The 15,718-nt window shown below is 39.3% G+C and overlaps 1 protein-coding gene and 1 long non-coding RNA gene across 2 annotated transcripts; one reads left to right on the forward strand and one right to left on the reverse strand.

The window, feature by feature from the left end:
* The first annotated feature begins 1,755 nt into the window (after positions 1-1,755).
* LOC107688126 (uncharacterized) lies at positions 1,756-3,311 on the forward strand. The gene is made up of 2 exons (XR_001634198.1): positions 1,756-2,571; positions 2,767-3,311. It is a non-coding gene; the product is annotated as an uncharacterized LOC107688126 (long non-coding RNA).
* Positions 3,312-3,432: 121 nt separating this feature from the next.
* On the reverse strand, positions 3,433-13,448 carry LOC107688110 (S-adenosylmethionine synthase). Its single transcript, XM_016485680.1, has 9 exons — positions 13,149-13,448; positions 7,231-7,308; positions 7,010-7,132; positions 6,731-6,843; positions 6,484-6,627; positions 5,659-5,877; positions 4,461-4,643; positions 4,248-4,381; positions 3,433-4,050 (listed from the first exon to the last, which is right to left on the reverse strand). The coding sequence occupies exons 1-9, from the start codon at positions 13,237-13,239 to the stop codon at positions 3,948-3,950; spliced, it is 1,188 nt and encodes a 395-aa protein (XP_016341166.1). The 5' UTR covers positions 13,240-13,448; the 3' UTR covers positions 3,433-3,947.
* Positions 13,449-15,718: the final 2,270 nt, after the last annotated feature.

Genomic DNA, 15,718 nt, shown 5'->3' on the forward strand with positions numbered 1-15,718 from the left:
TCCTGAAACTGCAGCCTCCGGTTGTGCAGGAACATACTATTGTTGAAAAGGACTCTTCTTACCAATTCTCCCCATCAAAAGGTTAAGGTCGCATTTACACGGCATAGTTCACGTGACCCAATTCCGATTTTTTTTTTCCTCCAATGTGGCACAGATCGGATATGGCCCAGGACCGTGTAAGCAGGAAAAAAATCACGTGGATTCTGATATACTCAGATCGGTTTCAGGCCTCATTCATATGTGGAAATAAATCTGATATGAATCGGATAGGTGCATTTGCGCCTGTCGTGTAAACCGACAGATCGGATATTCCCGTTAATGCGAGTTGGATGTCAAATGTTTCTGAAACATCTCGCTGTAAAGATACATCTATTACAAATGAAACATCTCTAAGATTAGTTGACTAGCAGAGTATTAATTTTGTTCATTTGTGTTAAATAAGAGGCTAACTGGCTCTAAAATGTGTTTCTTTTAAAATCATGCCGAGTGCTCGTTGCCGCTGTTATCAGTGACGGTGGCTGCTAAATGTTGTGGAGACTTCTTTCGAGTGAAATCTCATCTTTTCAATACAAAGAATGCTTTATTAATAATGTGTGCAGTTTGGTATTTTAATTCCACTGACTCTGATGCATTGAGCCACGTCAAGTTAAGCCTGTGTATGTAAATGCAGATATTGGATACGGGTCCCGTAAGCGGGTCGTCATAAAAATCGGATATAGTCAAATAATCCGATTTGGGCATCCAGATCTGCAGTGTAAATGCAGCCTAAGAATACAAACACAGTTGTGAGGTTTGCACATTTGTGTAATTCCTTGATATTTAATGAGTGATGCAGAATTATATTGAAACTTTTAAAATTCACCTTAATGTCTGGTTAAAGTTAACATTTTTTTGAAGGGTTTGTTTTTAGGGTTTTATTTTTCTCCAGTACAGAATGACAGGGTTCCCACTCTTTCATGAACACCAGATTCAAGGACTTTTCAAGCACCATTTATTTTATATCAAGGACCTATCAAATTCACACCCCAGCATATGTAGTGTCATGAAAGACCTTACAGTACTTAACATTTCAAAAGTACTTTCAAGAAGCGTGGGAACCCTGGAATGAGGATGTGCTGCTCAATCCACTCATCCTATGATACCCATGTCGATATTAGACTAGCGATCACCCAATATGGCACTCAGGAGTTTGTTCAATCTTAACCGGTTTTAGGTAAGGTCAGAAATGCATATTTATTCTGACCTCCTGAAGTTGATCAATACGTTTTTGTTTTTTTTTTATCCTGTGTGGTAAGGTGTCACCATATAGCAACATCTTTCAGAAGGAAAAAAAAATAAATAAAAAAAACCACTGGAAATAAAAGTGCAGCCCTTAAAGTATTCAATAACATGCTATTTTTAAGTCACGTAACCTTACCGTTTTAAGACTTATGTATAGAAAATCCTGCTTGTGCTCCACAAATTTAAATGATTCAGCTTCACGATCGTTATTGATTGTCAGCTAGGAGGCATTAAATTGATCAAAAGCGAAAGTTTATAAATAAACTTACAATACTTGCAATAAAAAAAAAGCAACAAAAACTGTTTTCAACATTGATAATGTTTGAGCAGCAAATCAGCATATTAGAATGATTTCTGAAGGATCACGTGACACTGAAAATTCACCTTCACCAGGAATAAAATATTATTTGAAAAATAGATACGTGTTAAATTGCAGTATTTCACAATACTGTATTTTTATCAAATGCAGCCACAGTTAGCATAAACTTTTCAAAAAACAAAAAAATAAACTATCAATCCCAAACATTTGAAAGGTAGTGTAGTTGTACAGAAAACTTCAATTTCATGTTCCGAACAAAACTGTAAAACTCAAAATTGACTCAATTTTAGGCTGTATGAGTTACAAGTGTGAAGTTGTTTTATCAGCTTTAAAACAATGCATACCATACAATCAAAGCCCTATTTTGCACCTCAATCATGGAAGGGGCTGTAAACGTTTAAAGGAGGGAAAGAGGGGAAAGGTGGCAACCCCCTCCGAAGAATCTGGCAGGAATGTGAAATACCATAAAACAAGAGTCTTAAGGGTCAGAATTTTTATTAATTTCACTGACAGAACCATCACGGAGCATTGAAAGGAAGGGAATTCAGGAGTTCTCTGTGGATTCACATGTATCACGAGAGGAAATTTAGGGGGAAGGAGAGAAGGTGAACAAAGGGAGAAGGCGAGAAGAGGGAGAGGAGTGACAAAGGAAAAGAAACAATAGAAAAAGGCACTTCTACTCTTTCAGTAACCAGTCTGATGCACCAATCTCTGGAATTAAAACAAAATATATTTGTACGAAAAACAGAAGATGAGCATTATATAAAAAGACTGCAACCCAAACACACCCAACAGAGAGAGCATGTAAACAAAGCCGGTTTCTCTGTACAACACCGACCAGACTCGCTTCGGTCTGTGGGAGCGCCAGGAGTCTTGAATGTAAAACGTGTGTGTATGGGACAGTCTCATCTACCTGTCTTCACTCACGTAAAAAAAAAAAAAAAAAAAAAAAAAAAGTGTAACAATGGTCAGTTACCAGCACCAGCTTGTGGCAAGAGCCCAAAGCTTTCTGTAGGACACCAAGGGAAGACCACAGAGCCGGTACGCAGGACATACACCATGACTACGGTGTTCAAGCAAATGAAAACAAGTATTCATTGTCTTTAAAAACTATTCCTTTCATATGTAAAAAAAAAAAAAAAAAAAAAAAAAAAAAAAAAAAAAAGGAAGAACCAGCACCAGCTTGTGGCAAGAGCCCAAAGCTTTCTGTAGGACACCAAGGGAAGACCACAGAGCCGGTACGCAGGACATACACCATGACTACGGTGTTCAAGCAAATGAAAACAAGTATTCATTGTCTTTAAAAACTATTCCTTTCATATGTTAAAAAAAAAGAAAAAAAAAAAAAAAAGTAATAAAGGCAGTCACACCTTGAGATCCCAGGCTTTTCTGTACCGACGCCGAGGCTCAAGAGGATCACCAAGCAAATATTAGGTTGAGTATTCAAGTATGGAGCGATTCAAGAGGCGGAGGAGGCCCCTCTGCGCCAGCGAGGGAGCAGGGCTTCTCTGTAGCTACGCCCGCTGTCGCCACACGCAGAGAGGGAGTGCTTTGCCTCCGCCGTGGTCTAGTAGAACATCACATAACAGCTACCAGAAGGTTTAATCTGGAATCACCATCAAGACCGAAGGGGAACGGTTGCGTCGCCAGTCCTGCAGAACCACAACAGTTGGTAGCAGCTTCTGACTTCTCTGTAACACGTCAGAAATAAGATCAACACGGCCTGCAGTGACCGGGATGAAACCATTGCGACAGTATGCATGTGTAAAAAGTCTCTTAAAATTTCTCAATCCGATCCCTGTACTATGTAACTTAAACACATTCTTGTTGAATCCAAATAAAGACAGGTTTTCGACATTTGACGAGAGGTTTTGATCCCATTCGCGATGGTACGCATAAAGTGGTGGACCTGGAAAATGGTAAGCATTAGTTCTCTTCGTTGGTAAAACAAAAAGTCGAGGGGTTAGTGCTTCAGCCAGCAATGCATAGCATCACAGAACAACCTTTGACCCCCATTTGTGCCATCTTCATTTGTGATCTTTCAAGCAAGTAGGCAAGGAAGGAAGGAAGGGTCGAAGAGAGATGGGTGGAGAAGAGGGCGCATTAAGTAAAAAAAAACAAAAAACCGCAGTCACCATCCACAGATATTTCGAAAACAGTACAGCAAAGAACAGGGTTGAAGGTAGAGTTGTACGGGGAGAACGCCATTGGAGGGGAATTACCTTTGGGAGTGGGTGTGAGGTTAGGAGTGAGGGGATTTGGTACATCTCCCCCCTCCGACGGGTTGAGTAGGTTTCTCTGTAACGTACACCTACTGCCCAAAGAAAGGAGGGGGGGGGTTACAGCTTTAGTATTTAAGCTTTTTGGGAACTTCCCAGGGGAAGGACTCACGGCCAAAGTGGCCATAGGCAGCGGTGCGCTGGTAGATGGGCTTCTTCAGGTCCAGCTCTCTGGAATTGTACAGGAGACAGAGTAAGACAATTGCCATGCACAAAGAAGGACGTTCAGTCAAACTCAATGAGCCTCTATAAATGTTAACGGTGCAAAAGACCAAACTCAGGAAACGCGGGAGCAAATGTCAAAGATGACTTGAAAACCATCAAACTGAGAGGCGGCGGTTGGGCCGCCACTGAGGAGCACACTTTACCTGACGATGACACCTGGGCGGAGGTCAAAGTTCTTCTTCACGATCTCCAGCAGCTCCTTCTCGCTCCTCTGGGAGGTTCCATAGTGGAAGATGGAGATTGACAAGGGGTGGGCCACTCCAATGGCGTAAGACAACTGAGGAAACCGGTAAATGGGTAAGACTTATACCTTCCCTATTACACTAATAGATGGCGAAAGACTGCTAAATATTCACCTGGACCAGAACACGCTTGCACAGATCAGCCTTCACCAGAGACTTGGCCACCCAGCGGGCCGCATAGGCTGCTGAACGGTCAACTTTAGTGTAATCCTTTCCAGAGAAAGCGCCGCCTCCATGAGCACCCCAGCCTCCATAAGTGTCCACAATGATCTTACGGCCAGTCAAACCAGCATCTCCCTGTAAAAACAGCATGAAGAATTAAGAATCTTACTGTTTGAACAACCACCACAATAAAAAAAATACAAATTTAACACACAAGCCTCTAATATATACAGTATCTCACAGAAGGGCGTTCACCCCTCACATTTTTGTAAATATTTGATTATATCTTTTCATGTGACAACACTGAAGAAATGACACTTTGCTACAATGTAAAGTAGTGAGTGTACAGCTTGTATAACAGTGTACATTTGCTGTCCCCTCAAAATAACTCAACACACACAGCCATTAATGTCTAAACCGCTGGCCACAAAAATTAGTACACACCTAAGTGAAAATGTCCAAATTGGGCCCAATTAGCCATTTTCTCTCCCTGGTGTCATGTGACTCAGTGTTACAAGGTCTCAGGTGTGAATGGGGAGCAGGTGTGTTAAATTTGGTGTTATCGCTCTCACTCTCTCATACTGGTCACTGGAAATTCAACATGGCACCTCATGGCAAAGAACTCTGAGGATCTGAAAAAAAGTTTTGTTTCTGAAAAAAAGAATTGTTGCTCTACATAAAGATGGCGTAGGCTATAAGAAGATTGCCAAGACCCTGAAACTGAGCTGCAGCACGGTGGCCAAGACCATACAGCGGTTTAACAGGACAGGTTCCACTCAGAACAGGCCTCGCCATGGTCGACCAAAGAAGTTGAGTGCAAGTGCTCAGCGTCATATCCAGAGGTTGTGTTTGGGAAATAGACATATGAGTGCTGACAGCATTGCTGCAGAGGTTGAAGTATTCCAACATGACAACGACCCCTAACACACCTCCAAGACGACCACTGCCTTGCTAAAGGAGCTGAGGGTAAAGGTGATGGATTGGCCAAGCATGTCTTCAGACCTCAGTTCCCACACCTATTACTTTGACAATAGTCACAAAATCACACTGATCAGATATACATATGAAACAAATTAAAACAATTTAAAGGACTAAGAATATATTTATTCCCCACTTTTCCATGTGCACTGAAATTGATAATAGTTTAAACCTGTGGGCCTCCAATGACAAAGCGTCCACTGGGCTGCAGGTGATAGATGGTGTCATCATCCAGGTAGATGCTGGGAACCACAGCTTTCACCACCTTCTCCTTCAGAGCATCACGCATCTCATCCAGACACACTCCTTCATCATGCTGAACAGACACTACAATGGTGTGCACACGCACCGGAATCATGGCCCCGCGGTCCTGCCTGTACTGGACAGTCACCTAGAGAAAGAAGTAACATAGAAGTTGAGATTAACTGTTACAATCGTTACAAGATGCAGGCACACAATCTCAGTCCTACAGTAGTAATAAAGTACCATTCAAAGGTTTGGAATAATTGAGATTTAAATGTTTTTGAAAGATGTCTCTGATCCTCACCAAGGCTGCATTTATTTGATCATAAAAACAGTATAAACAGTAATATTATGAAATATTACAATTTAAAAACGTTTTCTAATAGAACATTTTAAAATGCAATTTATTTCTGTGATCAAAGCTGAATTTTCAGCATCATTAATCTAGTCTAAAGTGTCACATGACCCTTCCGAAATCATTCTAATATGCTAAATTTCCTGCTCAAACATCTCATTTCAATTATCAATCTTTTTGTGGAAATCACTCATTTTTAGAAAGTTCACAGCCTATTTGAAATTAAAATATTCTGTAACATTGTCTTCAATCTGACTTTTGATGAATTTTAATGCGTGCTTGCTGAACAAAAGCATTAACTTCTTTATTTAAAAGAAGTTTCTCTCTTACGGAGCCCAAACTTTTGAATTATATTGTATTGAATCTATTGACTGCTAACATTTTTTGGTCTCGTCTCACCTGGGTCTTGGAATCAGGTCGCAGCCAAGACAGGGTGCCGTCACGCCGTAGTTCAGCCATTTTAGCGTTCAGCTTGTGGGCCAGGACAATAGTGAGAGGCATACACTCCTCAGTCTCATCAGTGGCATAACCGAACATCAAGCCCTAAGAAGCCAAGTACTCAGTCAATCCAGTAAAGATTTCAATGCTCCTTATAGACCGATTCACATCTTGGCATATGAACAAAGTCGTTATATCTAGTTCTTACCTGGTCTCCAGCTCCTACATCCTCCTCACTGCGGTCAAGGTGAACCCCTTGAGCAATATCAGGGGACTGCTGCTCAAGAGCCACAAGCACATTGCAGGTCTTATAGTCAAACCCTAAAAGTACAATAAAAGGCTGATTAATTCTACCCTAAATCCAACTGGCAGTCAATTCAAAATCATAAACCAGTACACATTGTGCAGTGTCGTATGTTTTGAAAGTATTATGGCAATAAGAATAGCATAGCAGCACTCTTTTCCCTGACATTTAGTGCCATTATACCTTTGGAGGAGTCATCGTATCCAATGTGCTTGATGGTGTCCCTGACAACCTTCTGATAGTCCACAACAGCACGAGAGGTGATCTCACCCGCCAGTAAGATCATTCCAGTCTTGGCAACCGTCTCTGCCAGGACAGATTGATAGGGGTTAGAGCACACAGTAAGGAGATTCACATTGCAAGCATGGAGAAAAGAGTGCAGGAAAGCATAATTTGACACTCACCACATGCTACTTTGGCATCAGGATCTTGTTTGAGGTGGGCGTCCAACACAGCGTCACTGATCTGGTCACAAATCTTATCTGGAACAGAGAAACGAGTGGTGTAATCATTTAATCAGCCAATCAGAGCACAGAATTCTGGTTAATCAAGACTCTCGTATCACAACTGCCAACACTGCCTCCAGGGATGGCCATAACTGGATTTTGAATTTGCAATGCATACCTCAAACATGTTATAATAGCAGGCTTGCAATTTCCCTGTGACAAGGGTGTGATAGTACATAAAATCTTAGTTACATTTTTATAAAATCATGGCCCTTGGGTATAGTAAGTCATTACATATTTACAATACATTCACAAACAAAAAAAGTTATATTTGTAAAAACACATACACATACATATATATATACACACATATATATACATACATATATATATACACATATATACACATATATACATACATATATATATACACATATATATATATGTGTGTGTGGAATGTGAACAATTAATACAACAATACACATGCATTTTTGTTTTTATTACATCATTGCCCATGTGTTTGTATATACAAAAAACCAAAAAAATACAAGTCACAGGAATTTCACATCACCGGCCACTTTATATACTAGTTTAATATCACTGACATACTATATTTTTCATTAATATTTTATAATTAGCTTTTATTTTTAGATTTACATTTTAATTTAAAAAATTGTCTTTTTGGCTTTTTTTATTAGTTTATTATTATTTTAAATGTCTAATGTATTTTATTTTTAGTTTTTGATATTTAAGTACAATAAGTTAAACTAAATGCAAGAGAAATGTTTCCTTGTCAACTGGCTGAAATGAGCTTAGGATTTTGTATATTTTACTTTATTTTGGTTAACATTTTATTTCAAGTAACAAAAATGTATTTGATGGCTTTAGACAACTACAACAACCCGGCTTTATAGCTCCAGCAAACGTAACTGGCATTTTGCAAAACTCTGAAAGCAATTCAGTAACAACCGTGCCTACTAGGGATGGGCGATATGAGCTTAAAAATATATCACGATATTTCTGGTATTTATTACGATAACTTTTAAGAAAAGTATTATCTTTCCTATTTTTACCCAAAATAGGGTGAGCATTAACCTCCTGAGACCCCGCATCCTCTTATGAGGACATCATATTTTAGTGAATTTCTCTTGAGACTATGCATGCCAGTTTTAAGTCTGGATGTCCTGTACAGAGCACATTCAGGGCTTTTCAGAGATACTAAATGTTAGGATGTTTCACCATGACCACCCCCTCTCCTTGGTCTTCAAAAATGTCTGATATTAATTTAGTGACACTCTTATGGAAATATGATAATATTTTGTAATTGTCATTTAAATCGGACAAATTTTTAAACTGCGTGTCATAAATCAACATCTCAGGAAAATGTTATGGGGTTTCAAATAAAAATATAACTTTGTTACGTTTTCTGTTGTTTTCTGAAACAGGAGGTTGATTTCATACATGTCCTCATGTGAGGACACCGGGACTAAAAGCATGTTTATTACGCATTTTGTGAGACAACAAATTAAAAGGGAAAGAAAATATATTTCAATATTCCTATGAAATATTATATATTATTATGAAAATCTTGTCAATTATTACTCTCAATATTACACTTCTTTTTTCATTACATGTTGCCCCAAAAACACATTAATATGCTAATTAGATTTAGTTTATAGATACATTGTATGTAATGAGAAAACCTGTTTGTGGCCATTTTACACACATTTTGCATGAAGAAAAATGGTATATCAAATAATTCTGTTATAACATAGTTGAGAATGATCTTTATACAAAGTTTGGTAAAAAAAATCCTGAAAACTAAAAATGTATTGGTGATTTAAAAATAAATTGTTTTTGCCTATGCATGTTCATTCATGTCTTTTTATTTTTATTTTTAAAAGAAATTGAGTCCCGATGTCCTCTACCAAGAACGTAGCATAACTTATGAAGTATCAATTTTTATATTTATTTTTTTGTTTACATTTTTTTAATGCTCTAAACAATGTAATGACATCAAAAAATAAAAAAAATGTCCTAAAATGTTCTGCCGGGTCTTAATAGGTTAATGAGTTCACACGTAATGTAAAGACTGTTTAATTCATACTGGAAGCCGGAGGGACAGAAACTTGCACAGAAACTCCACATATCCATAGCAGAAGAAATACTACTGACGATGCTCCAGGAAGGTATCCAGTTATCACTGAATAAAACTGATGAAACTTGAGGAAAATAAACATAAGACTGCACAAAATATATGGTTTATCTGTGTTCTTCAATCTTGGGTATTTTTTTAAAGTATATTTATAATGCAATGTTAATCGACATGGCCTTTATCACTGTATATAATATATGTAATATGAAACCACGTCTGGCCACAAAAAGGAAGTATTTCAAACACTCGACTATGTTATTAAGTTAATTTGGCATGTCAATAAATTATATCTTTGTTGGACAACAGTTTTGTAAACAGGCTCATACACATGCAAAACTGTATCGCACACGTGCTACTGTAGTACATTTATTCAGAACGATTTTTTTGTGCACTGTACATCCCTAACCAAACCAGTTAAAGCTCGAGCTCCTCATTTAGCGATATAGGCTACTCCTCCTCAATTTCACATCCGCTTTCCGTGATGTCGCACACAGAAATATGTCAACAACTAGACTTTATCGTTATTATCGCAGGAAGTCTAATTCTTATCGTGGGGAGAAGTTTTACCGGTATATCGCAAACGATAAGATATCACCCATCCCTATGGCTTACAACCCTTGTGTGAGCCAAGAGCTTGTTTCACAATGATAGACATGGACGTTGCTAGTGCCTCAGTCGCCTCCATAAAACACTTCCATACAACAGGTGAAGTACATTAGCTCACTGCAGTAAGGCCTCTCTAACTGAGGCAGGAATGTCCATGCTGCCACTCCACTGCAGCCCCTGGAGTAACCATCTATATTTAGGGCAGAGGTAAGCCAAACTAAGCTGCAGCGGGGCTGCTAACCCTCCCCCACACCATCAGCACTGAACTTAGACCTGTGCTGAGCTCATTAGAAAGCGCACTGATGCAGTAGTGAGGGCAGTGGAGCGAGATGGGAAAAGTCACACCACGTGTACAGGTGTCAGTCTATGGAAGACAAAAAAATGATACGGCGGACAGGTACACAAACAAACATTACGCGAGAACACAAATGCTTGGTCAACTCATTGCAAGCATGTGATCTCACTGAAAAAAGCGCACCCTTGCAATGCTGTGACTGTAACATCCCGCAGTTAACCAAACATTTGGCGTCACTGAACTTGCCTGACGAGATTCTACTTTGACTGTCACCCCAAGAGAGTGGTTGATCTAATACAGAAACCGTTTTAAAACGCTAATAAAATTTGTGCACCTTTTAGTCCACATTAGCTTTGGCGTTATCAATACGTTAGTTAGCTAAATGTAAATACTGAGGACTCATTCTGCACTAATATATTTGTCCAATCAAATTGTTGAGAACAAGAAAGCCCCTCCCCCTGTAAACACCTGAGGCCCAATCAAAAGTCCTTTTTGCAATAACAGTGCTTTCACATTATGTCAGAAGCACTGCAATTACGAATTCTACAAGGATGCAAGTGCTTCTTACAACCTCAAAAACGTGAGCCCTGACTTGTCATCTCGTAATGTAGCCCAACAATTGGTTCCGGAAGTAAAAATTATATTCTTTTCTTTTTCCACATAAGAATTGATTTTAATGTAAATTTATAGACCGACCTACTGTAAGCTACAAGGTTGTTAATTGATGGCATATGTTTCTTGAAGCAATTAGCCATTGTTATTTCAACTTTAAGAGTTTAACAGTTGAATTCCTTGTGAAAAACTACATCACCCATGATTCTGCACAGAAACCTCCACTAATCAGAGAATCATAACCAGCACCAGAAGAGCACTTTAGTACCCGCCCACCCCCATGTAGCACAGCGAATAAGTCAGTTTCCATATGCTCTCAAATGACTTAAATATTAATGCGTGTAAGTGTGTACGCATTTATATACATATGCACGAATATATTGGAATAACATAAGAAGTTTTACATTGCTTCAAATCAAAGTGTCATGTTGTGATTCAACTAGTATCTGGTTGGTTTTATGGCTGATAACTCTTATATGAAGATTTTGAAAATCCCTAAGGGAAAAGCACTACCGGAACCAGGGCTGCTGAAAGTGCACAGGCACTAATGCACTCTATTTTGGTAAATCTGACATGACATGAACGCAGCATAGGTTCGGGAAAGAAAACTATGCTTTACATCTGAAATTACATACTTCAGAGTACATACTGAATCAGATACATAACTTCTGGTCCGTAGGTGAATGTGTAGGTGTGTGAAGCAAACATATTCCTGCAAATACCACATCACGCCATGTCTGCAATGACCAATGTGTTCTTTGACCCGTGATGAAATTACTATTGACAAGCTATTGACTACTGGTTTTCGACAACTACATTTTCTTAATATTCCCAATCTGACAACTCAGTTTATGCGGTTGTATAATTACGGAATTACAAAACATCCATCCACACTTGAGAATCCGAGCAGATCCAGTATGTCATGTGGATAATGTTCGCACCCGGTTTTATGGATGCTGCGTACTCATTTGACGTACTGCATTAAACGCAGTAATAATGGCGCGCGACGCATCGCAGTGGTCAAAGACGTGCGTCAGGCACGTATGTATACATACACACCACCAATAATAAATAAATAAGCAAGCTGCACTAAATAACGCGCGCGGTGTGAACGACCCTAAACTTCTGGAAAGCGATGCTATAGGCGTTTGCTTTCAAGTATTGTATATTTCGGGCCTAAAAGCTGCGCTGACGCAATAGTTGCGGCCACTTGAGCGAGAATGAAAGTTTAGCTACACCACGTGCAGGGGTGTCAAAGCACATGGACGACCAAAAAAACCCCCCGGACAATTAACATTCACGATTTCACGAACACGCGGCGGCGCACTCGTGCAGACACGCGCAGGCATTAATATTTGCTGATCTTATAGACCAATGAATGAGGATTATGAAGAGAAGTAATAAGGGGAACGATTATTTATGACTCTTGGGCTGGAATAAGTTAGAGGCTCGTCTTGACGTGTGAAACACGCAACCGGGCAAACCGGCAGACCAACAACACGCGCAGCGAGTCCGCAATGCACATGAACCAGGGTTGCCAGGTTTTCACAACAAAACCCGTCCAATCGTAACTCAAAACTAGCCCAATCGCGTTTCGAGGGGGTCCCCAGTAAAAATTCGCACTCCAAGGGATAAATATAACGTTATTTTTGGTCGCTTCAACCCGCAGACATGTAAAACGACCCAGTTTTTACAGTAGCTCAATTACGCGGGAAAACCACGGACTTGGCTCAACTCTGTGATGAACGGATGTTCCGCGAGGCCGCCGATAACATGGCCACCTTCAAATAAAAATAGGCCTAATTATTAGGAGCCAGTATATAGTGGACATAAATAATATTTATTAATTACGTTATATAAAAACGAAAATAAAATATAAGCCCTTAAAGCATTCACGGCCTACATTCGCGAGATTAGCTTTGGGCCTCAAATCCGGTGACTCCGCCGCGCGAGGCCGAGCAGACAAACACATCCCACTTTACTAAAGTCAGCGTACATTAAACCATAACGCATTTTACCCGCCCTTGACATAATGGGAGTATAATACAATGTTATAATTGCAAATGTTTTGTGTATAGAAGTGTGAAATATTTATCAGCCGTTATTAGCACGTGCTAGCTGTGGAATCTCGTTTCCGGTTGTTTACCTTCTGCGCGATCTTGTGACGCTAAAATCTTAATCATAACATAATATGAATCAGATACATACCAGGGTGTCCTTCACCGACAGACTCAGACGTGAACAAAAAGCAGTCTTCATCAATCAGGGAGTTATGGAAACCGTTCATCTGCCCGTTCATGTTGGACTGACCGTTGCGCTTGTCTAAATCTGCGTGTTTCTCTCGCTGGTTGTAGCGCGTTAAGTGTCTGCTTCTGAAGCGTCGATCTTACAGATGTTTGTGGTGATGCTCTGTCGCGGACGCCCTGTGTGTAGACTTGACCTCAAACGATAGCGCGAGCAGCCGGTCTTTTAGTTTATATCCCTCCCACTATATCCCACTTCACTCGGCCACGCCCCCGTCCGTCTCCGCGTCAGCCAATCAGAAGCGGCGCCGGCGTTACGTGAGCAGACGAAGAAGGCCCTGCTTTGTGTACGTTATATGTTTACATGTTTAGAAATAAAACAAAGACAAATTGACAAATAAAAAACCCAGTTTAAAACAATACATATAGTGCTAGTTGTCACACTTTTTTTTTTGCTCCAGCGAACTCTATAGGTTTGTTTTAAATCTGAATTTCTACTCCATACAGTTTCATGTTTTTCCCCCCCTAGCTGCTCCTAGCTTAGGCCTAATGTTCACTGCAGAACAATATGTATGTGCATTGTGCATCATGTCAGTGTGTTTTTTCAAATGTATAAACTTGTGATGTAAAATGATTATGTAATGCAGTTTTGCAGGGGAGAATTTATGTAGAATGCACTTTGTCCTTTGACAATGTATAACCTACATCAGGAATGTATGTCTTGGAGTTGCACTTTGGACTCGGTTGAACAAAGCATTAATTGTTGTATTGCAGCGTATTAAATGCGTGTAAATGAAAACTTGTGGGCAGAGCTGCTGAGCCTGTCTCACTACTTATTATTACTGTATGTGGGGTGTGTATCTGATTGTGTTTCAGAAGATTATGAAGTTTCTAGGTAGTATGCGAAATATATGTGTTTGTATTCTGTGCATAACCAGTCAGCATGATTATAATCTATCACATTCGCTCAATGCTTCAATTGAACTGTCACACACTTTCATTCAGCGTGGGGCCTCTTTTATTCCATCTAATCTGTAGGCAGTAATTTCTTAGAGCGCCAGGAGGTGCAGGGGACATGGGCTCTACAGTGAAACTCAGAGGTCATTGAGTTTGTCGATCCATAACCTCAGATGTGCTCTGGGGTCCAAAAGTTTGAGACCACTTGCGAAAATGCTGTTCTTGGCATTTTCCCCATTTTTGTCAGAATCTGAGTGGTTGGATTGAAAATTTATAATGAATTTCAGAATATCTTTTGTTCCCCCTTTTGATTTAATGACAGTAGCACTTAACAAAATGAAATCGAAATTTTCATTGTGGTCTCAGACTGTTTTTTGTCTTCCTTCCAATTAATTAAAATGGTAAATAATTTGTAACAATTAAATCAAAACAATGATTGATTTTATTTCTGTGTATTTATTTACATGAATGACGTAAACTTGCACCTGGCAAGGTTTTGGAGTGTAAGGGTAAATAACTCTTATGTATGATCACGTTGCTGCCAGGTGACTGTTTTTGCCTGAGGGAGATGCTTTCAAAATGAACTTCATTTGCACAATTTTTGCTGTCAATTATGAATGAGTCAAACACCAAAAATATATTACAAGACACTTTTGCTCTCTGGTTCTGGCTTTTGAACTTCCGAAACCATTGCTTTCACAATGTGTCTAATCGCCTTCAGGTCTGGAAGAGTTTTCAAAGACTCATTCCAAACTCTGACTAAGAGCTCAGAGCTCATAACAGACTAATGGATTATTAGGAGTGTTGAGAGAAAAATCTAATTGAAAAGTCAGTAACATCATCTTTGCTCAAACTCTCTCTCATCTAAACCTATAAGCATGATGATCCTGATTAGAAACATTTTGAAGGTTCCCCAAGAAACTGACAATTATTATAAAAAAAAACTGACTTTGTGAGTTACTCCACAGGACTCAATAAATGGTGACAATTGGGTTTCTCTTTTTTTTTTGTGGTAGCATTGTGTCCTCCTTGTTCCTTTTGACACATTTCTGTACTTCACAGTTCATGATGAAATCAAACCACAGGAAAACATTTGACTCTGAATTGATTTTTAAAAAGACAATCTAAGTAGATAATTCAATGATTATAAACAAACTCGGTGTTCTTTGCTCTCTAGCCAAATAATATACAATTAAAGAGGACAAGCGAGGACAGTAAAATAATAGTTCTGCCCATTTACAGATGATCTGTTCTGTTGAAAACATGAGAAGAGAATAAAGGGTGAGCTATGCAAAATCAGGACCTTTTTTTCTTATATTTGCGATGATGTGCTGATAAAATCTTTATACTGTCAGTCTGAAACTGATTTAAATTGTATCATCTCCTCATATTTAAAGGGCAAACAGTCATGATATTTATTAGTGTACATTTTTGCACAGTCAGTATGTATTCACACACACACACACACATACACACACACACACGCGCACACGCGCACACACACAATCAAATAATGGCACTAAATGCTATAAATGAGCAGAGCTGATGTGATTGGTTGTCTTCAGTCAGCTGCTCCAG

This window comes from Sinocyclocheilus anshuiensis, unplaced genomic scaffold (assembly GCF_001515605.1).
Source record: "Sinocyclocheilus anshuiensis isolate Anshui unplaced genomic scaffold, SAMN03320099.WGS_v1.1 scaffold205, whole genome shotgun sequence".
NCBI lineage: Eukaryota > Metazoa > Chordata > Actinopteri > Cypriniformes > Cyprinidae > Sinocyclocheilus > Sinocyclocheilus anshuiensis.